General features: G+C 38.8%; 1 protein-coding gene across 3 annotated transcripts in view; it reads left to right on the top strand.

Annotated features, from left to right (window-relative positions):
- PTPRM (protein tyrosine phosphatase, receptor type M) overlaps positions 1-22,819 on the top strand; it is a 466,311-nt gene that overhangs the window by 78,690 nt on the left and 364,802 nt on the right. For all 3 annotated transcript variants that reach the window (XM_006763285.2, XM_015563601.1, XM_006763284.2), the window contains exon 3: positions 13,058-13,136. In XM_006763285.2, the coding sequence (XP_006763348.1) occupies positions 13,058-13,136 (79 nt within the window). The remainder of the gene's footprint in view (positions 1-13,057; positions 13,137-22,819) is intronic.

The raw sequence follows: 22,819 nt of genomic DNA, 5'->3' as shown, positions 1-22,819 counted from the left end.
AAGGGAGAGAGATATAGAAACATTGATGAGAGAGAAACATTGATAGCCTGCCACCTGCTCGCCTCCTACTGGGGCTCAAGCCAGCAACCTGGGCATGTGCCCTGTCCAGAAACCAAACCATCAACCTTGGTGCATGAGTTGACACTCAACCACTGAGCTACACCGGCCAGGCTGGATTAACTCTTTTAATTTCATGTTGCTTGAAACTGGGCATCATCAGAGTATACCAAAAGAACATATGTTTTGGGTCAGACAGAACTGGATTTGAGTATCAGCCCTGTTTATGTCTAAACTCAGGCAACTGATATAAACTTACTGGGACTTACTTCCCTAATTATGGGACTAAGTATAAAGGCTGTGCAGGGCATTAAGATGAAAGAAAAAGCACATTTGGGACATGCTAACCTCTCAATAAGTGGTGGTAGTTTATTGAGTTTAAGATTTGTGGAAGACAATAAAAAGGGAATCAGCTAATAGTGGAGCACTTTAGTTCCTACTGTGTCACTCCTTACAAAAGACTTAGCTGTTTTTTATCTTGTAAGAATCTGAGTTTTGCAGTCACTCAATTTGGGGATGTTTTCAATAAATTAGGCACAACCACCCTGTGTACTTTTGATAATCATAGTAGGATGTTTTGGGCATCTTTTGTTTTTGTAGCTTTCCCCCCAATAATATCCTCATTGTGCATTTATAGAGTTTCAAAAACTTTTCTTAGCAGAGTAAAGTGTTCTTGCCAAAGTAGTTATTTTAAGTTGCTTTTCTTACTTATAGGAAAGTAGTATTCCACAGGTACAAATCCCAATGATAACCTGCACAGAATACAGCTAATTTGGGGTTAATTACTATTCATTAAAACATAAACTGTCAACTATTTGGTGATTAACACATATTTAATTCCTTAATTAATGTTTGTCTTGATTACTGCCACTTACAACCTGCCCCTCTGTTGGGTGGCAGCAGTGGGAAGTGAGAAGTACCTGCTACCTGTTTTCATCAGCGCACCTGGGCTGCAGCACCTGCTTCCTTTGGTTTAGGCATTGACTTCCTACCACTTTAAAAATAGTATTTTACTCTCATAAGCACCCTCTTGCTTTATTGTGCTCATTTAAAACAAAACAAAAAAAAACCCCGCAAAGATTCTGCTTTGATTTTACTTCTAGCCCTCCTCTTTTCTCTGGGCCCCACAAGTTTTCAGAGGCCACCCATCAACTTCTGTGGACTCCTTACCCTGCATTGCACCCAGAGAGGCTGCTGGAATCCCATTCTCACTGTATTTCTCCCTGCTTTGGAATATAGTTCTTCTGAGTTTAGCCAGAGACTAGGAAGGCAGTGATCTTTCATGCAAATGGTTACTCTGCAAAGAGAAAAATGCTCAGGTAGCCTTGAAAGCTCCTCCCCATGCCTCTTAATAAAGGGCCTGGCTGGGGGCAGTGGGCAGTGACAAGAGGGAATGTGAGGGTAAAGTCCTGGAAGGATGACACTCTTCTTGTTTCTCTAGAGCAGTGGTTCTCAACCTTCCTAATGCCGCGACCCTTTAATACAGTTCCTCATGTTGTGGTGACCCCCAATTTTATTGTTACAAATTGAACATAATTAAAGCATAGTGATTAATCACAAAAACAATATGTAATTATATATGTGAGTTCCGATGGTCTTAGGCGACCCCTGTGAAAGGGTCGTTCAAAAAGGGGTCTTAACCACAGGTTGAGAACCGCTGCTCTAGAAGCCTCCCTGTTAAAACAAATTCCTTAGGAACCGAAGGTCCTGGGAAAGGAGGAGTGGATTCCAGCTGATCCCTGCTCAACATTTTCTGTGCAGGGAGGACTTACGGAACCTGCCCCTTAGGGACGCTAAAGCCAGATTTACCTTTATCAGTCTGACACCTTCCCTGGTACATGAGCAGCTGCGATAATAGGAATGACTTGATCTTACCCATCTCTTCACATTTAGCTCTAACTTTTACTCCCCACACAGCCACCTCCATCTCTTGGCCGTGTTTGCCTCCAGCTCACTTTTGTTACCAGAACTTCATGTAAAGCCCACCCTGGAAGGGAGCAGCCTCTCATGAATTTGCTGCTCTGAGCCAGTTTTTTAGATCTGAATAGGTCTTTTCCAAATTGTGGTCCACAAATACGAGGAATGTTGAAGCTTATTAGTTGACAAAATGAGAAGAAGCACTGATTTAAACAAAGTTGAACATACTCTGTATTGCAAGTCATTTCGAAGTCAGGGTATGTTTCCAAATCTCCAGGAGGGACAAATGGCAGGTACAGGTGCCCAGCTGGAGTTTTGGGCATCAATTTAGGCTTTTGCAGAGCATCTTGAGTCTAGTGTTCCCTGGAGCACACTTGGGAAATACTGAAATGTACTAATGGAAAAATAGAGCATTCCCTGACTCCATAAATTTCATACCTTATGGCCCTTATTCCAAGTGCAAGACAATTGAATTGCATCCCTTCTCGAGGCTGACATGGGGAATTAGATGTGGCCATGAAATATAACTGGGTATCAAGCAGGAAAGCTATTCTAAGCAGTTGCCCTGTCTTCTGCTTTTTGTGCTTAAAAAAGATGAGCAGTCTGTTTTAAGAAATCAGTGGGGACAACAGGCTGGCACTTTAGTATGGACCTAGAGCTGCATTTAGGAGGTACATGGATTCACATGATGGTTTTTCATCTTCAAAGATAATATTTTTAAATGTATATATTTTAAATTTAACCTCATCTCTAAGTTTTATTCTTAGTTTGTGCTTACTATTTGATGGTCAAGAAAAAATATTTCTTCTGGGTTAACATCTTATACTTCTTTGTGGTCTGTTATTTCTTGTGTTTTCCTTTTCTCCACTCTGCCTTAATTTTATTCCATATTTCATCTTATACAATGGGTATTTGAGCTATGATTAGAAATGATTTGAAAAGACCATTAGTGTTTCAAATTTTGAAGGGAAAATAAAAAGAAAACTGAGGAAGTCATGTTTATTGGTTAAAAAAAAAACAGATGAAGTCATTTAAGAACCACTTTAATGAACAGACACAAGAAAGCACTGAGAGTTCACTGCACTGTGAATCTTATCCTTTGAATGCCTTTACCTTTGGGAAAGTAGTAGGTTTTTACTTTACTTTGATAACATGTCCATAATAACCAATGCTTTAATATTTTATTCCTGATTTTCTTAAGATCACACAATTTGTGGTTTTGCTTTGACTCTATCATTATAGGAACATTTATTTTACGGTATATGTTTTCGGTGTTTGTTTAACTCATTTGGAAAAGAAATAAAAGTAATGGTTTTGTAAATGGGTATGATCCACCTTAGCTCTTTATTCAAATCAAAACCAGGAAGGATCTACTAGATTATGTATGGGAGGACAGACATATGCCATTTAATCCCCTTGGTTTTAAGGAACTGACAAAAGACTCCCACCAACATGTTTTCCGTGGTGAGTATTTGGGTTGGTAAGCAAACTTCTTTGCTCACACATGGCAAGGGAAAGTAGCAGCATGGAAAGCTAATTTTGCTCTTCACTGAAGCGGGGAGGATCAGAGATGCTGCAGTGTTAAACTGCTTCCTGTCTCCTGTTTGGCCGGCTGCTGAAGGAGAGCCCGATGTCAAACCCCTCATAGGCCAGCATCCAGGATGGCTTTTCCTGAGCAATGAGACTCCGTCGTTAACTGGTTGTTTCTGCTGACGAACGAATGTACAAACCTATAGAAAAGTTTTATGAGAGTTTATTTGAGCCAAATTTTTGAGGACATGCCTGGAAACAAGACCTCAGTGAATTGGGGAAATAGTGGAGAATGACTGTTTGTTTTTCTATTCCTTTTATGATTTTTAGAATCAAAGGAGAAAATGTAAGGAAGTACATGAAATCCGTTGGTGGTAGATTAAGGAGGTAGGAGAAAGCAGAGCAGAGAAACATCTAGGACTGCATAAAAAGCAAAATGGAGAAACACATAATTCTTTTATATTGGTGGGTACAGGACAATTAATAATTAGCATTTACAGCACATGGAGATGGTATGCAGGCAACAAGATAACTATGAGAGGTTCTGTGGTCATGTGCTTGAGTGCCTGCAGTTATGCCTTTGAGGGGTCTATAAAAGAAAATTATTCTGACATTCCAAAGGTATGTTTTCTTAGAAGTATAAGAATAGAGGACAGGGCTCATTTAAGGTAAAGATTGACCTTTGCTAAGGAAGCTGTAGGCCTGGGATGTGACTACCTGCCATGGCCGCCCCAGTTAGCAATTTATGATCTGACCATCCTGTGGGTTTACTTTTGTTCACTGAACTTGTCAGGCGTGCCTTGTGGCCCCCTTGAGCTTGTCCGGCTTATCTCATAGCCCTATTTTCATTCACATTTCCTACCTGAGAGCAAATGGCTTTTCCCAAAGGCCATGGGGATACAGCATCTTATCTCCTGGGATGCTATTTGTTGAGTAATTGAGTGAATATTGGTCCTCTCCATTTTATATTTGTTTACATCCCATGGCTACACATATATCTTGGAACCATTAGCAAAAATGAATATTGAGTCCTTCCTACATCCAAGTACTTTGATAGAAACGGGGACTCAGAATAAACCAATACACTCTAATACCACTGATCCTCATTATTCTCAGTTGTTATGTTCCATAAAGTCACAGCCACCACTGGATGAATGAATACCAAATGGTTGCTTATGTGGAAAATACAGGATTAATTCTGCAACCAATGGTCAAAACATTTTCATCAGCCAGTCAACACATAACCTTATTTTTTTGTGTGTGTTTCTTTTAAATACTCCTTTTTAAATTAACATGTATTGTTGATTCTTCACATTGAACTCAGCCAATAGCACTGTGGCTCAGACCTGAATGAAGCTTATCTAACATGTATTTTCTCCATAAGGCACATGACAGCATTCTTGTGCTGAGGAACAACATTAAACAACACTCAACACTGCACTTGGGGCCATTGTAAACAGCAACATCACCAATAAAAGGCAGAAAATGTGAAATATGTGGCATTACGTAGACTGGAATAAGGACATGTGTTTACAGTATAAGAGCTGAAACAGGAAGACAGTAAGTTACCTTCTTCAACCTCAGTTGGCATAAGTATGGTGGACAACTCAAGTTTTTTCCATACTGTACACATTCACAAATGACCATGAAATCTTTGCAAGTATTGATTGTGGGTTTCAAATAAATTAATGAGTAGGCAAATTCACAAATACAGAATCTGCAAATAATGAAGATTAATTATATTTTCCAATTAAGTCAGATCCAACAAAAGGTTTTGTAAGATTAAATACTGTGTTGTAGTAAATTACTCCCGAATAAGATAGGATGACTTTGTGGTCTGTCATACTGAGCCACTACTTTAGCCACCACTGTAGCTTTCAGCTTTTCAAATATAGTAGTTAGATCCCTCTTATCTGCAATTTCACCTTCTGTGATTTCAGTTACCCATGGTCAACTGTGGTCTGAAAATATTAAATGAAAAATTCCAGAGCTAAACAATTCACAGGTTTTAAATAGTGTGCAGGTCTGAGTAGCGTGATGACATCTGGAAACTTGTCACTTGGTCCCACCTGAGACGAGAATCACCCCGCTGTCCAATGTCTCCACACTAAAGACACTCCTTGCCCATTTGTCAGTAGCTGCTCTATTATTAGATCAGTTATCAGGGGGAGAGGTGAGAGAGAGAGAGAGCAAATTCAACTTTGATTACAATATATTGTTATGATTGTTCTATTTTAGTATTAGTTATTATTGTTAATCACTTACTATGCCTAATTTATAAATTAAACTGCATCATAGGTATGTATGTATAGGAACAAAAGGCATGTATAGGGTTCAATATTATCTGCAATTTCAGGTTTGGAATATATAAGGGAGGAACTACTGAAATCACAAATTAGTACAAACAAACAAAAACATTTAGCTGAAATCTTGCTAATACCAGAGAACATTGTGTAGAATGAGATCTAAGGGTCACGTTTTAATAGTAAAGAGTTATAAATTTTCAGTAGTTCAGGTGTTTATAAAAGATTTGACTGTTACATGAGTTGTGTTTTATTTACTTTAAATGTATTTTATACAGTGTTTTGAGGTTTATAAAACAATCTGTGTCTATAGTTTTATTGTGGTATATTGCAATTATGCTTTTTAAAAAATTGTAAATGCCGTTACATACTTAAGTGGGCATTTAAGACACCACCCGTGTAATACAGTTGAGACAAGTCAGGCAGGCAGTGTTCTTTCTCCCTACCGTTGCTGGAACACACGGTTCCCACAGGAAGTGCAGTAGCTTGGTTGTGACAAACTATTGTCCTTGATAAGTACTTTCTTGTTATCCAGAGTAATGGCACTTTGTTGGTGAGCCAAGCAGGAACGTTTTCTCTTAAAGCAGGAGGCTGGGTAGTAAATATTTCAGTCTTTGTGGGCCAGATGGTCTCAGTGGCAACTACTCAACTCTGCTGTTATGTGAGAGTCATCCTAGACAACAGGGAAATGAATGAGCATGGTTGTGTTCCAATAAAATCTTATTTATGAACATTGAAATTTGAATTTCATAAAATTCTCATATAACAGAAAGCACTATTCTTTTTTTGAATACTCTTCCACCAATTGAACACAATAAAAACCATCTTTAGTTTGTGGGCAATACAAAAACAGAAGTTGGGGCCAAATCTGTAGTTGGCTTCATTTGCTACCCTTGTCTTAATATGTATGTTGTTAAAACTATGTTTCTTGCATCGATATTTCTAGGTTGAGTAGATGATTGCATTTCTTACTAAAATCTGGAAGTAAAAATTTTATGCATTAAAGGATGAATATACTTGTGTGTATACATAGTTTTGCATTATATATATATACTGGAGGCCCGGTGCATGAAAATTTATGCACACGGGGGTGGGGAGTGGTGTCCCTCAGCCCGGCCTGTGCCCTTCTCACAGGCCGGGAACCCTCAGGGGATGTCCAACTGACTGCTTAGGTTGGGAGTGGGCCTAAGCTGCAGTCTGGCCTCCCTCTACAGGAGGCAACTAGCAGACTGATCAGGGGACTGCACTGGCAGTGAGCAGCCAGCCCTGCCCCCCATCGCCCTGCCATTGGCCTCCCTCTGTAGAAGGTGATCAGGCAAGCCAATCAGGGGCCAGCTTGGCTGGCCTGGTGCCACCTGCTCACCAGCCCCGCCTACCACCCACCGCCCACTGGTCCACCGTTTGGTCGATTTGCATATTATGCTTTTGTTATGTAGGAAATATATGTGTGTGTTTGTGTATATGTATGTGCGTACATATCCTACATTTATAGACCCTCTTATACCTACTAGTTCAGGCACTTTGGTAACAAAAAGAGTCCAGACTTGAACTAGACCTAGAATTAAACCCTGACTCTGCAATGTGCTAATTGTGTGACCTCAGAAAAATTACTTAACCTTTCTAAATCAGCCTACTCATCCCTAAAAGGCAGTTAATATTACCTACCTCTTATGGTTGACTAGGGAAAATGAGATAATATATACAAAAGATATTTGGGACATGGATCTGTAAAATATATAGATATTTTTTGAATTGAATTTTTTTAAAAGAAAATACTTTGTGTGGCAACCTAAGGAGACCAAGCCACACCTCTAAAACAAATTTTCAGTGTATTCTGTTCTGTTTGATAAGCATGGCCACATCCCAAATCAATTTGTTAAACCTTTCTTTTTTTATTTTCCAGTGGTGCTGTCAGTGTTCTAATGTTATTGTTTCCTCTGACCTCAATCATTTTGGCCCTAGATGCTGGCATTTTCAGACATTTAGGGACTCCCACTGGGTTCTGTATATACTTATTATACTTCACTAGGGCAATAGCTGCACTTTCAATGAGTAGTCTCTTATTGACAAAAGACAAAAATATTTTTGCTTTTGAAGCTTTCTTGGTAAGTGCACTGGCTAGAGAAAAGTACAAAATGGAAAACTTGCCATATAACAAGAGTTTGTGGCAAGGAAACCTATATATAGGATGCTAAAATCTGTTGTTGAGAAACCTATTTCAGAGAGGCCTCATCTTTTGAGCTGCATTTTTACCCTCTTGTTCATTAGAAACTATAGAGCTAATCTTCTAAGGGCCAGGTGTTAAAATCAAGTTAGAAGTCAATTCAAGATTGTTCTATAGCACCTAAATTCAGTTCTCTTCATTTACTCATAGTTCAAATAGCAAACTTTTCAGTACAAATGATACTTAATTTTCTGTGGTATTTATTGAAACATTTATTTATGTTTTTATTTTTAAAGATTTTTTAATTGAAACTTTTTATTTACTTATTTTTTGAGAGAGAGAGAGAGAGAGAGAGAGAGAGAGAGAGAGAGAGAGAGGAAGAGAGAGGGAGAGAAACATCAACTTGAGAACTAAACAGGGATCAGCTGCCTCCTGTATGCCCCCTACTGGGGATTGAGGATGCAACCTGGACATGTTCCCTGACCAGGAATTGAACCAGCAACCTTTAGGTGCAGGGGATGATGGCCAACCAATTGAGCCATGCCAACCAGGGCTGCGTTGAAACATTTATATACTAAATTATAAACTTGATGAAACAGCTACTAAAACTTGTACTAATAAGCCCTTAATTGAAATTATGAGGAAAGAGCTGGGAAATGGTGGTTTGAAAAATTTGCTTTGAAAGAAACATTGGTCATTGCTTCAAATTTATAACCTTCTTATGTAAAACACTTAAATGTGTCATATAAGATTTCATTTTACATATTACATATAAGTATATATCTGTGTTTATATGTGTAGACACATAAACATATCTATAAAGATTGTTTTCCTATTTTTGTCTCTACAAGTAGCTGAAAGTTAGTGCTCAAAACCGTCAAGTTCCAGAAATTTACTTTACAAAGTTTTCAATGAACTAAAAGGGCAGTCCATTATTCTCTTTGTGTATTCATTATCAGATGCTATCTTCCTTTGCTTCTTGGTGTTTCAGTTGGAGGACTAAGGGGAGCAGAAACAGTTTCAGGAGTAAGCATGTGTTTAATTCGTTCAAGGAGGCCTCATTGGGAGTCATCTTGCTGGGAAAGTTGGAGAGCTTGTAGCAAAGACTGTCTTTCTAGTCTAGGGGGACACTTGGTAAGTCCTTGCTGGGGCATCTGTGTGTTTATACTGACAGGCCGGGAAATTGGGCTGAAATTCGTGTTGGCTGTGTCACAGACTTCCCGGTTGGTGTGGTCAGGAGGATGCAGTCCTGTGGCGGAGAGGGTCAGTCATGGGAGCTCCTTATTGCTCCCATCTGTCGTTTGGCTATTGTTGTCTTCTGTTCTTTCATTATTTTTTCACCAAGTAGAATATTCCTTACTTTTTTCACCAACTGAAGCTTAAATTACATAAAATTATTTCATTTTTATGGATCCCCTAGAGCATATTAAATATTCTGTAAATATTTGGGTAATAAGACTTAATCTTTGAGCTTTTAGTGGCAGATGGAAAATAGGTTCAGGGGTTTCAAAGTGACTTTTCTAGGTCTGTTATTTCTTCCCCTTCTTTCTTTCTCTCTTTCTTTGGTAAGGTAAGGTCCATTCTGATTTAAGTAAAATATTGTGCATTATATGCACACATATCAACTTCAAAAATAAATCCTCACGATCATGTTTTATATGGATATGATAAAGATTATTCTGCTTTTATGAGACACTTCAGCCCTTGTGGTTGATAAAGTAAAAATATAATTTTCTCTAAGGAGAATTTTTATAAGAAAAGGGGTTTTCATTTGTTCTCTTTGTGATATATTCTAAGTGCTTATCTGAGTGCCTGGAATGGAGATGACACTTGGGGTAGTGAATGAATGAATGAATGAGAGGGAGGGAGGGAGGAAAGAATGAAGGGAGGACAGATGAGAGGAAGGAATATTGGATAAAGGTTTTTGGGTTCAACTTTCAAAATACCATTTCATGATCAGAGCGATGCTGTTCTCGGGTAGCTGGTGGTCATGGACATCAGTCAGTGAAGTGGCCATTCTGACCAGAACAGCTAGCTGGTCCCTGCACTGCCCACGGTTGCTGTCCCTGGCTGGGTAGGATATGACTGTTTCCAAGGGGCTTTGTCTTGAGGGCCTTGGGAGGTCTTTTTCCTCTACAATGTTGATCAGCTATGTGTCCCCACAGTTGTCTTCTTATAGACTAAAAGTAGAGAGATTAATTTGCGGGAATACCCCTGCATCTCTTTCTTCCTGCATATTGTCAGTGAAAAAATAATTAAATTTATGAACAGGACAAAGTTTTATTTCATTTCTGTTCGACCACTGGGCCTCTTCTCTTCCCCGTGTGGTTTGCATTTCAGTGTGGTGGCACTATGGCAATGTCACCTAGTCTAGCAGGTGTATCTGGGATGACTTCTTATCTAGGAGGCCACCTGAGCTTTTCTATTTGAGGCTTTGCTGATTGCTTTCTCCATTTTTGTATCTGTTGCACAAACAAATAGTGCTGGGATTGAAGTGTTTGTTCAGGCAATGTGCACTAGCGAAAACATCTTGATATTTGGAATCAGAAAGATTGGGTTTTAAAGTTGTATCTACAATACACTCATGGCACATTCTTGAAATGTTTATTTCTTGAAGGTTTTTTGATGAACTAATACATAAAATAATTGTGTGATATGTGCCCAGTGTGTGTAACATATTATGTAAATGGTAACCTATCTATATATTTTTAATTTAATTTTTATTGAGATAGTTGTGGAGTCAGATGCAATAGTAAGAAATAATGCAGGTTCCTGTGTACACTTTACCCTGTTTCCTCTGATGGTAACATTTTGCTAACTTAATGTGTATATTATCACAACCTGAATATTGACATTGTTAAAATCTACAGAGGTTTTTCAAGTTTCTCATTTTACCCTTACTTATGCATGCATACGTGTGTGTATGTGTGTGTGTGTGTGTGTATTCAGTTCTATACAATTGTTTTTAAGTGGTAAAATACAAATAATGTAAATTTTATCATCTTAATAATGTTTAAGTTGTATTAAATACATGCATACATAATACTATGCAACCTTTATCACCATCCATTTCAAAAACGCTTTTCAGTTTTTAAAACTGAAACTCTACACCGCATAAAACAATAACCTCCTATTTCCCCTTCCCCTTAGTTCCTGGCAACCACCATTCTACTTTTTGTCTTTATGAATTGGACTACTCTAGGTGTCTCGTTTACATGGGATCATATAGTAATTGCCCTTCTGTGCTTACTTCACTCACCATGATGTCCTCAAGGTTCAGCCATGTTGTAGCATGTCAGAATTTCCTTCCTTTTTAAGACTGAATATTATTCCTTTGTAAGAATGCACCATATTTTGCTTACCCATTTATTCTTCATCGGACACTTGGATTGTTCCCGTGTTTTATCTGTTGTGAATCATGGTGCTATAAACGATATACAATTTTTTTCCTGAGTAGATTTGTATATCCACCACCCTAGTGAAGATCTTAACAGTTCTAACATCATGAAGATTGTCCATTTCATTCTTTGTAACTACGCCCATCTCCCTCCTGTACCTTCTCCCTTCATTCTTAACCCTGGCAATCACTAATCTGTCCTTTGTTTCTAAATTTAGACATTATACAATGTTACATAAACGGAATCATATACTTTGTAATCTTTTGTGATTTTTTTTTCCCACTCAGCATAATTCTCTAGAGATTCATCCAAGTTGTTGGCTACATCAATAGTTAGTTCCTTTTATTGCTGAGTAGTATTCCATGCTATGGATGTACCAGCCTATTTAATCATTTATTATTTGAATGACACCTGGGCTGTTTCCAGTTTGGGGCAGTTATGAATAAAACTTCTGTAAACATCTGTGTGCGGGTTTTATATAAGTGAAAAATGTCATTTCTCCAAGCAGTGTTTTAAGACATCATCTTCAGCCCTGACTGGTGGTGCAGTTGGTTGGAGGGTTGTCCCGTGCACTGGAAGGTCACGGGTTCGATCCCTGGTCAGGACCCATGGTGTTCCCAGTGATACAGATTCTTTCCTTGTGTAAATGGAGGTTAAAACAATGTCATATGGACCTTTTTAATAATAGTCTGACAACAGACATTTTGGACAATTGTGGTGAGATATTTGATAACCTTCTTACTGGTCATTTTTTCTCTTTTAGCCTCATTTTCTCAGAAGTGGCTCCACCATCTAAAAAATGTCATCCATTCTGAGATGCTCAGAGCATGCTGCCCTTCTTCTCTTGCCTGCTTCTCCCATGATCAAGCAGTGGCTAATGCCCACTGGGTTTCACCACTGCGGCAATCTTTATACATTCTCCTCCTCCATCTGAATTTCATCAGCACAGCCTTCTTTCTATGTTCTTAATATGGTGTCTTTTCTGCCTACTCTTCCCTGTGAGCAGAGCCTCTGTAATCTGATCACAGCAGACCCCGAAGGCTGTAGGTCCCAGTTCTCCTCTTTGTGGCCATGGCCACATTCACCTCAGTTTTTGCAGATGCCCTGGAAGGAGCCTGGCCCTGTTCACACTGTGAGCTCATTCACATTCAGCCGTCAGCTCAAACGCCACCTCCTCAGGAGAGGTTCTTCTAGTTTCTGTACTTTTCTTTCGTAGCACTTATGGTAGCTTTAAAATTTTACTTGTTTAAAACCTAGGGCCCCACATGGTTCAGTCTGGCCATAGAGCCCATTCGAAGGAGTTAGCCAGAAAGTATGGTATCTTAAAGCAGTTTGAATCTTAACCTTGCCCCCTGTAGGGACTTTAAGCCTTTGTCTTCCACATACTGGCTCTTAACATGGCATTCCTTCCTTACCAGGTGAGTTCTTGAGATAAGGTGCTGTCTGACCTCCCATTCCCATTAACCTCCCTGAAAACTGGGCGAGGGTCTTTATTTCTCTTTCTAATCTTAGAACCTGGAACATTGGCTGAAGATGTTAGGCGCTCCATTAATGTTTGTCAGAAACATGAATGAATGAATGAATGAATGAATGAATGAACGTGAAACTACCTACCTCTTTATAGGAGACATTTGGTAAAAGTCTGACAAACTGAGTGAATAATGTAATTTTTTTTTCTTAATTTCCAGGTGATTTTTGAAGTAATAACTTCTGGACATCAAGGCTACCTCGCTATTGACGAAGTGAAGGTGTTAGGACATCCATGTAGTAAGTTGTCTAAACTTTTAAACTTCCGGGTGCATTGTTAGGGGGATGTGTACATTACAGATGAAGGGAAGGCACTGAGACCTGGGCACAGTGGTCCTGCTGAGGGACTTCCCTGACAAGTCTGGCTGCTGCTTTGCCAGCCCAGAAGTCCCAAAACGTGTGTTCCCTGTGTAATGCCCTCAAATGTGTCTGAGTGTCTTTGAAATGAAAATCAGGAGTATCGGTATGCTCACACAGCTTTGCAATGATGTTTGGATTTCAGTTTTAAAGAGTACTACAAGTTAAACATTGAGAATCTGTGCATTTTGTTCCTAAATCTACTATGTTTTTGGCATAATTCCAAACAATATAGCCCCAAACAGGCCTGGGATCTGGTGAATATAAGAAATCTACCTAAATCACCTGGGGGCCCTAGAAATAGCCTGTTCTTCATCTTTTATAAATTATTTCTTTTAGAAAGTCCAATGAAAATAACACACTTTTGTTTTTATCACCCAGTATGAACGAACAGCTATTGATTGTCATGTTGGCACCTGAACCCTGTCCTTGACCAATAAAATATTTCAGGTTGCCAGTCCTGTTTCTCCCTCAGCTCCCCAGGGGCTCCCAGTGGTGAGCTTGCTGCTGGCCCTCTCCATCTGGAAGGCTTCTAGTCCACAAGCCGCTGAAACAGATGCAGCCGATGTTAGCAGAGGAACTTTGTATTGAAAGGGAACTGGGGGGCAAGCAGAATCACTGGGAACACAGGTGATGCAGGCTGACATATGGGCAGGAAAGGAAGGGAGGCTCTGCAGGCACAACCATTGTGACTGCTGTGCCCATGAAGACGGGGGGGGGGGGCTGCGCCCCCTCCTCTGGCCCCCTGACTTTCGGAGGGCGACCCTTGCCACATGCCTGAACATTCCTCACTGTCTCAGTACCTTTGCACCCTCAGCCTTCGGCACAAACCCAGAGTGTGATTGTCACGGTGGACAAGCTAAATCATGTTCTCATTCTCCAGCGACCGTAGGGTGACCTAGAAAAGGAAGCTGTGGCTTCCACAGCTTCTATCAGGGGATCCAGGCCTCAGCTTTTACCAGGAAACATACAGGGGGAATTTCTCAGTCCCAGGAAAGAGATTTGAGAGCTGGGCAACTAGAAAGCTGCAAATGTCTGTCTGTGTGTGTGTGCGTGTGTATGTACGCACTCTGTGTCTCTCATAATCACGGTATATTCATAAAAAGTAAGAAAGTACTGTTTGCCTATTTAAATGCTAATGGATGGTATCCAACTGCACAAATTATTCTGTATTATCCCTCCCCCCGGCCTCCCACCTTGACATTACATTTTTAGGTCAATCTATGATATTCTATCATGTGAATATTTTACATTTTATTTTTTTATTCTTCTACCAACATTTAGTTTTCCCCCAGTTTTTCTCCGTGACAAATATCGCTGCAGTGAACACCCGTGTGTGTGTGTCTGGGTGCCCTATGAGAGAGCAGGGTATGTTCTTGGAAGCAGAATTGCTGGGATGTAGGGTAGGAATAGTTTTAGTTTTTATTACATGCTGCCAAATTGCTGTGAAAAGTGCCTGAACCAGTTTCTGTTCCCACTAGCAATGCATGGAAGTTTTATTTTCCTAATATCCTTGCCCCAAATTGATATTGTCAGACTTTAAATCTTGGGCCAGCTGAGGGATGGAAGCCTGCTTTATTCTTATGGCCCCCGGCATTAAAGAGAAATTGGCTATTCATACATTCCTGTAACTCTGCTGATGGTCCTACCCAAATTCACAAAAGAAAGGTTATATCTACAATGGTATTAGAAATATAAACACTGCTTTATTGCATGGATTGAATAGATCATGAGCTCACTCCCTGTACTAGTTACAGAGAAGCCCTGTGTGTTTGTCACGTGATATGGACATCATGACAGAGTCATCCCGTTCCATCCAGAGGGGTTTGGCTCTCTCTGAGGTCTTTATCTGTTTACAACACTGAAGTTCAAGCACAGCAATCATCGTGTTCATTACTAAGGCCGACGTTGCTCTTGTAGCACAGTGCATGTGCCTTTTCTTCTGTCAGTGAAACCAGTGAGTGTAAGAAGAATTTCTTCCCTTTTTTTCCTGAAATGGTAGAAAAACGAACAATGCTGTACCTAATTGAAACAACAGGGCCAATTTAGTTGCTCATAATTACCTGAGCTGGAACTTGTCCAAATCCTTGGAGTAATAGACTCGGGCTTGGAGAACACACATGGAGTGTTCTAATGTGCACAAATGTTGCAGCCTCTGATTCTCCTCTGACCAGGAAGTAAACATCAGAGGCAGTAATACTGAATGCCTACTCTGTGCTGAGTGCTCCCTGTTTCTCAGAGCAAATCTTGCCACAGGGCAGATTTTTATTGCTGCCCTGGGTGCAGATGCAGTGGCCAAGGCCAAGTTTGCACAGGTCTTTATTTTATTGTATTCAGGTTCCTTCTACATCTAACCGCTGACCAACAAAACAGCCCCTCTCATTCCATAGGGTTTGAGTCTCTGCCTTCAGTCGTATAAGAAGACTTAATGCTTGTCCTTCTAGCAGAGCCTTCCTGAAATGTGTCGCGTGCAGTTTTGTTCATTCCTTCTAAGCCCAGCTGCCTATGGACATACAAAGGTGTTTATGGTCTCTCCTTTGGAGAGTGCTGGTGCTAATATCTAATTGGCTTTGCAGACTGCTGTTAGGAGACACAGTTGAAAATAAGGTGAGGTATGGTACAGTAGCATTTTGAACTATAAGCTTTACATTGTTTTGATGCTAGCCCTTCTGTAATTTTTTTCCAAACCTCAAAGTTTATGGGAAAAACATGCAAATGAAGATTTTAAGGAAGGCAAAAGTTTAGTCATTAAATGGAAATCTTCACAGGTAATATTTTAAGGGATTTCCAATCAATATTTATAAATAATAATCCTTATTTCATATCCAAAACTATGTATCTCAAAAGATGCAAAAGTGCTGAACTTTATTTACTAATACTTCACTCTGAAGTAGCGGCTCTCAACCTGTGGGTCGCGACCCCTTTGGGGGTTGAATGACCTTTTCACAGGGGTCGCCTAAGACCATCGGAAAGCACATATATAGCATGTCCCAAAATTCACACAAGAAGTAATTTTGATAGAAAACATAGGTTTATAACTAAAAATTGTAAATTTTTTATTCTCACGCAAAATTCAAATCTTGTGTGAATTTTGAGACACCCTATATAATTACATATTGTTTTTGTGATTAATCACTATGCTTTAATTTTGTTAAATTTGTAACAATGAAATTGGGAGTCACCACAACATGAGGAACTATTAAAGGGTCGCGGCATTAGGAAGGTTGAGAACCACTGCAAAGGTTCCTGTTCGGATTCACAGGGTTCTGAGAAAATATTACAACATTTTTTAAAAAGTAGCTGTTCTGTTACAAGTATACAGTTGCTCGTATACAGTGTAATATTGCTTTTCATGTAGTGACAGTCAGATGCAGGATTGGCTGGGAAATGTGGAAATGGCTGTGCAGACGGCAGGTCTCTGGCTTCAGACGACTTCTAAGGAACGTAGATAATTTTTGTATTTGAAATGCCCACTAGAAATATATTTTGAATTTGGTTTAATAATCCTAAAAGATGTATTACCGAATTTTACACCTGAAACCTATATAATTTTACTGACCAATATCACCCCAATAAATTCAATAAACTTTTTAAACAAACATCATATGATAAAAAAAAATTGAAAAAATCCTGTGTGCCATATATTATATAAAGTGAATACAAAATGCAAGACTATTCTGTAATACTATTTTGCAATATAAAATAAGTCAGTAGTTTATTTAAATATTTAATAAATTCTGAGTTCAAAATATGGTTCAAAAATAATTTTTTTTGCTCATTGATATATTTGCATACCCAAACATTGCTTACCTATTTCCAAATTTAGTTTTTGTTTTAAGACATTAAACAGTGTGATGAAAATAAGACTAAAAGTGAAAAATAAAAATTAGAATTGTTTAAAGAATTATGTTCTGTTGAATAAAGATAGGTCAATATGCTTTGGTTGAGAGATGCATAGGACTCGGAACTGACATTTCATTTTAATCATGTAGGTACTTAACTTGAATTTTTTTCCCAAAGGAATATCATTCTTCTTTAGGATACAGATGACTTATAAAATGTATTTGTATATAGTGGCTAACTTATTTTTCTATGATAAGAATGTTGAATCTATTTTTCTACTTGACAAATTATTCCATTAAGATCCATTTTAACTTTCAAGGGAAAAATAAAGATTTGTCCTGAAACATGTTAAAAGCAAATCTTCATCTATCGTAAGAGTTACTTGACTTCTTTGGCTCCATAACCTTATTCATATAATGGAGTGATAACAATAAGGCCTTCCTCACAGGGTAAATGTACAAATTATATGAATTAATGTATAATGAAGAATTTAGAGCAGTGCTTAGTACATTCTAAGAGCTCAATAAATGTTGGCTGTTTATTATTATTAATTACTAGAGGCCCAGTGCACAAAATTTCGTGCATGGGATGGGGGGGAGGTCCCTCATCCTGGCCTGCGCCCTTTCACCATCCAGGACCACTCAGGGGATGCCCAACTACTGGCTTAGGCCCTCTCACAGTCCAGGACCCTTACTCCTTACTGCTCGCCTACAGTAAGAAGCCGGGCTCACGGCTGGCGAGCACAGTGGCAGTGGTGGGAGCCTCTCCTGTCTCCGTGTTAGCACTAAGGAGCCATGATCCTGGCTTCTGGCTGAGCAGCGCTCCCCCTGTGGGAACATACTGACCACCAGGGGGCAGCTCCTGCCTTGAGCGTCTGCCCCCTGTGGTCAATCTGCATGATAGTGACTGGTTGTTCTGCCGTTGAGTCGATTTGCATATTAGAGTTTTATTATATAGGATTATTATTATTGTTTTTATTATACACTACATCTTGACAGGCCCTCTCAACTGATTTTTTTAAGCGGGGTAATTTATGAGTGTCCATTAAAATTTTTTTTTTAAAGTTTGTAAAATATATTGTTTTTCAGTTTTAGAGTAGGCATTACCAGGCTATTTTTTTGGTAAAAACTGTTTTTCTTGTTTGTGATGATATGCTATACAAATAGAGAGAAACATTGGCTATTTATTTGGGCTGTCAGGGATGCCTCCAGTTCTTTTCAACCTATGCCATTACATCAGAATGTAAATGAAAATAAAAGGGGTTAGCGCACAGTCCTCTTTTGTCCCACTTCAGTTTGCGCTTTGATCTCACAAATTACTGTTTTCTGATTTTGTTAGTATTTTGATACAGGCTTTGAAGAATCAATAATATGAAACATTTAGAAACAAAATGCATCTTGGTCAGTGATAATTCTTGACTTTGGTAATGAAAGGCTGATTTGAGATAAATTAATACCCCAAACATCTATTCTTTGAAAAAAATGTTTTATTAGTGACAAGAAACAGAATATGGCAGAGATGAGAAAGTAGGAGAAGTGTACTAAAAAACTGTTTGAAATTCATGGAAGATTGTTTTTAGAACTCCTGCAGATTTTAGAAGAAAGCTGGCATAGCATTTTGAAAGGGTATCCAGGAGACAAATGGGCCTATAAATCTGGAGAGAGAGAATTTGTCTTTTTGAATACTGAGATATTGAAATTTTCTACTCTAACGGTGCTCTACCTGGTGTTACAATTAAGGTAGTTTGGCAAGATTCAGAGGATACAGCTCAGCATGGGATCGGAACTTTTCTGGCTGTAGAGCTCTTTTCCTTGGGGTCTTTTCCAGCATCCAGTGATAAATCAATTCTTTCAAATAGTAATGAACATTTTTTGGGCTAAGTCCCAGGCATATTGTATGCCTTCCCTACATCAGCTTGTTTAATCTTTATCCCAATTCTCTGATATAGTTACCTTTTTTAAATCCCTGTTTTACAAATTTTTTAAAAAATCCACTAAGGCATCAGTTTAGGAACTTTTGCTTCTATTCAGAGGTAGTAAGGGGCTGAGGTATTGATGCTTGAATAAACATGTGCTAAAATCCAAATTTAAAAATTACCAGTCTTAACTTGCCTCCCAACTGAAAACAGTTGTAGGATTTACTGCACTAGACAGGGAAGATCCAGGCATCCTAGAACTTTGGAAATACTATATAGGCCTTTAATGTTTATTGAAAAAATTTACAAATGCCATTAGTAAAAATTCTGACTTTCATGTTCTTGAAGGAAAATAGAATCCCACAGTCCCTTTGTCTTATTCATCCTGGAGGATGAGTTACTAGCTTCTACTCAGATCAGAAATCCTCTTTCATTTGAAAGGGATAATTTGATTATATAAGTGTTCACGCTTAATATGTTTGTTCATTTATTATACATCCAATTATTATTTTTCCTGGCAATCTCTTCTCAACCAAGCAGCCTTGTTTTTTCCAAACCAAAACAGTCAATCTATTTTCAGAGACGGACCCTCCCCAAAATACAATTTGAACAGAGAAATAAATTCCTCAGACCCTGAACCTCACTGTGCAAGGAATATGCACTGGCACTTTCTGAGAAAGCCATATTAGTGGGGGGAAAAAACAATTTTAAAGGAAACATGATAACTTTCATTCTGAATGACATATCTTTATTAAGAATGGGGTGAACAAAGAAAAGTATAACACAATCATATCTTTGGCCTCCAAATTAAAAATGCAAGTGATTTTCTAACTGACAACTCCCTGCAGACAGTAAGTATTAGGAGATTGTGTTGGTAAATGAGTTTTGCTGTGTCTTTCTCTGGTGGTGTAGGCAGCCATCGTTAGAAACATGGCCCTTAGGAAGCAGTCTCTCCAGGGCACACTTCCTGTGCATGAACAGACTGAGAGCAGAGCCAGTGACCATCCAGATATTCCAATTATTTGTTATTACTGCTTAGCTGATAGAGCAGAGTACATATATTTAATAAGCTTATCAGAAAAGTGACAGAAATTAATTCTTAGTATTTTTGAGCAGGTATTAAAAAGAGCCTTTTCATATACCCTGCTCATAGAAATACAAACTATTATATGCTTTAAGGAAAGCAGTTTGGCAATTTGTGTCAAAAGTCTTTTAAAAATGCATACTTTTTGTCTTAGTAATTTGATTTCTAAAATTTTATCCTAAGGAAAAAACAAAAAGTCTACATGGCAATTTAATTATGAGAACTTTTATCTTGGCATTATTTATAAGAAACTCAAATGTTCAACAGTAAAGTTTTCTATGTCCGTATAATGTATGTGAGGATTTCTCAACGTTGACACTACTGATATTTTGAGCCTGGTATTTCCTTTCCATAGGCTCTGTGTTGAGCATTGTAGGATGTTCAACACCATCCCTGGCCTCTGCCCACTAGATACCAGTACCCCTACCTTCCTCACCATTATTGTGATAACCAAAAATGTCTCCAGACATCGCCATATGTCCCTTGGGGGATGACATTGCCTCTGATTGGGAATCATTGATGTATAGTAAGCAGATTTTTAAATAGTTTTAAATGAATATTTTAAAAGTGAAATACTGAATATCTTGTTAAATTAAAAAAAGGGCTGGGGGTTGGGGGGGAGCCCTAACCGGTTTGGCTCAGTGGATAGAGCGTTGGCCTGCGGAATGAAAGGTCCCAGGTTCGATTCCTGTCATGGGGATATACCTTGGTTTGGGGCACATCTCCAGTAAGTGGTGTGCAGGAGGCAGCTGATCGATGGTTCTCTCTCATCAGTATTTCTAACTCTCTATCCCTCTCCCTTCCTCTCTGTAAAAAATCAATAAAATATATATTTTTTTAAAAAGGTGAATATTTGCCACAAAAAAGTAAGATACCAGTAGACCAATTTAGAGGATGTAAAGTGTCTTTAATGGCAAAGGGTTGCTCTGGCGGTTCTGTGCAAAGTCAGATATTTCCAAAGGGTCTGTCAGAGCAGCCCTGAATAACACAGCAACCCATGACATGTCCACATGAGAGGACCCTGCCAGGTGCTGGAAGCTTTCCTTTTGTGGTTCCAATAGGGATTTAGGGATTTTTTTTACCTTAACCCCTCCCCCCAGGCCCACCCTATTTTCAGCTTTTCCCAGGATTTGGCTTTTCATCTGCCTTCTCGCCTAGTGCAAATATGTAATTTGTATGAACATTCCTGAATTCACTCTGAGTCCAAAGTTTCAATTCCCGGCCTCCCTCAGGAGGCCCAAGCTTTAGGTCAACATGCCCTGTGTCTTCTCAACCGGGTAACTGGTTCAGGATGCTTTTCCTTAAGAAATTTTAAGTTTGCATAAATACATACTTATTGTAAAAGTTACTTCTTGGAGATAACTTAAATGTGATTTAAAAGTTAAACACTTTATTTTTAATGTTAATTATTGAAACTATTTTCTAAAAGAGAACAATAAATTATTTAAATCATAATTCTTAGGGAAAAGAATTAAATTGATTTTAAATATCTTGGACAGCTTTTAATATATTAGTCCTATTAAGAGGACTATATAAATGAAGCCATTCAGATTCTGGAGGTCCAGGAACATATGTCCCACGGATGAAGGGCAACTACTGTAAACAGGAGAGAGGATATGTGATATTGGAAAGGCCTAACAAAGACAAGAGAGTCCATGGAATCTTCATGGAAGAAATAGCATTTGCAAAGGGCCTTGAAAGAACCTAAAATCCCAGCAGTCAAATAGGAGCCATTGCCAGTGGGCTGAAGAGCATGGGAAAAGCAGACCAGGGCGGCAAGGCTGGCAGAGGCAGTGTGGCACAGTGGGCCCTGCCTGGGCTTTGGAACTCTGGTTCTGACATTTACTAAGTGCCCACAACTTTCCCATCCCCATCTGTAAAATGGAAAAAATACCTACGTCATAGGACATTTGTGAGTATTCCATGGGAAAGTTTCTGGCACAGAAATGATAACAAGAAAAAAAATAACTTTTTTACAAACAATGGATCTTTCTAAAAACAATGGGTCTTTCAGTTTTGGGGGAATAGAGAATAGAATCCTGCCAGGTGCTGGAAGCTTTCCTTTTGTGGTTCCAAGAAATTTTATCTTGGAACTTTTACAGAGATCTATAAAAACCATAGAATCATATTATTCTTGACCACATCTAATTTGATTAATTTACTGAAAAATAGTTCATAAGGGTTTAAATTAATATATTAGTATGAAGAACAGTGATCTATGGTTATACCACTTTTCTAGAAGTTCTTAGGGGTATTTTGAAAGGTAAGTATCAAGAATACATTGTCGCCGAAACCGGTTTGGCTCAGTGGATAGAGCGTCGGCCTGCGGACTGAAAGGGCCCAGGTTCGATTCTGGTCAAGGGCATGTACCTGGGTTGCAGGCACATCCCCCGTAGGAGATGTGCAGGAGGCGGCTGATCGATGTTTCTCTCCCATGGATGTTTCTAACTCTCTATCTCTCTCCCTTCCTCTCTGTAGAAAATCAATAAAATATATTTAAAAAAAAGAATACATTGTCTAAATTATTAGTGGCCTCCAAATTAGCAATGGTGTTCCCTGTGTGTTGTTCACATTAAAATTCATTTTTCCTTTGTTCTTGGATAGTAACCTACTTCCATTCTTAACTATGTTCTTCACAGGCTAATATGAGTGCTAGTTCATCATCTCTGGGTACCCAGTAGTTGGGGACCATTCTTAAAAGTGTCTAGATATTCGATATGTGCT

This window comes from Myotis davidii, unplaced genomic scaffold (assembly GCF_000327345.1).
Source record: "Myotis davidii unplaced genomic scaffold, ASM32734v1 scaffold78, whole genome shotgun sequence".
Classification (NCBI taxonomy): Eukaryota; Metazoa; Chordata; class Mammalia; order Chiroptera; family Vespertilionidae; genus Myotis; species Myotis davidii.
Note: the sequence above shows the minus strand (reverse complement) of the source record. Positions and strands in the feature narration are given on the sequence as shown.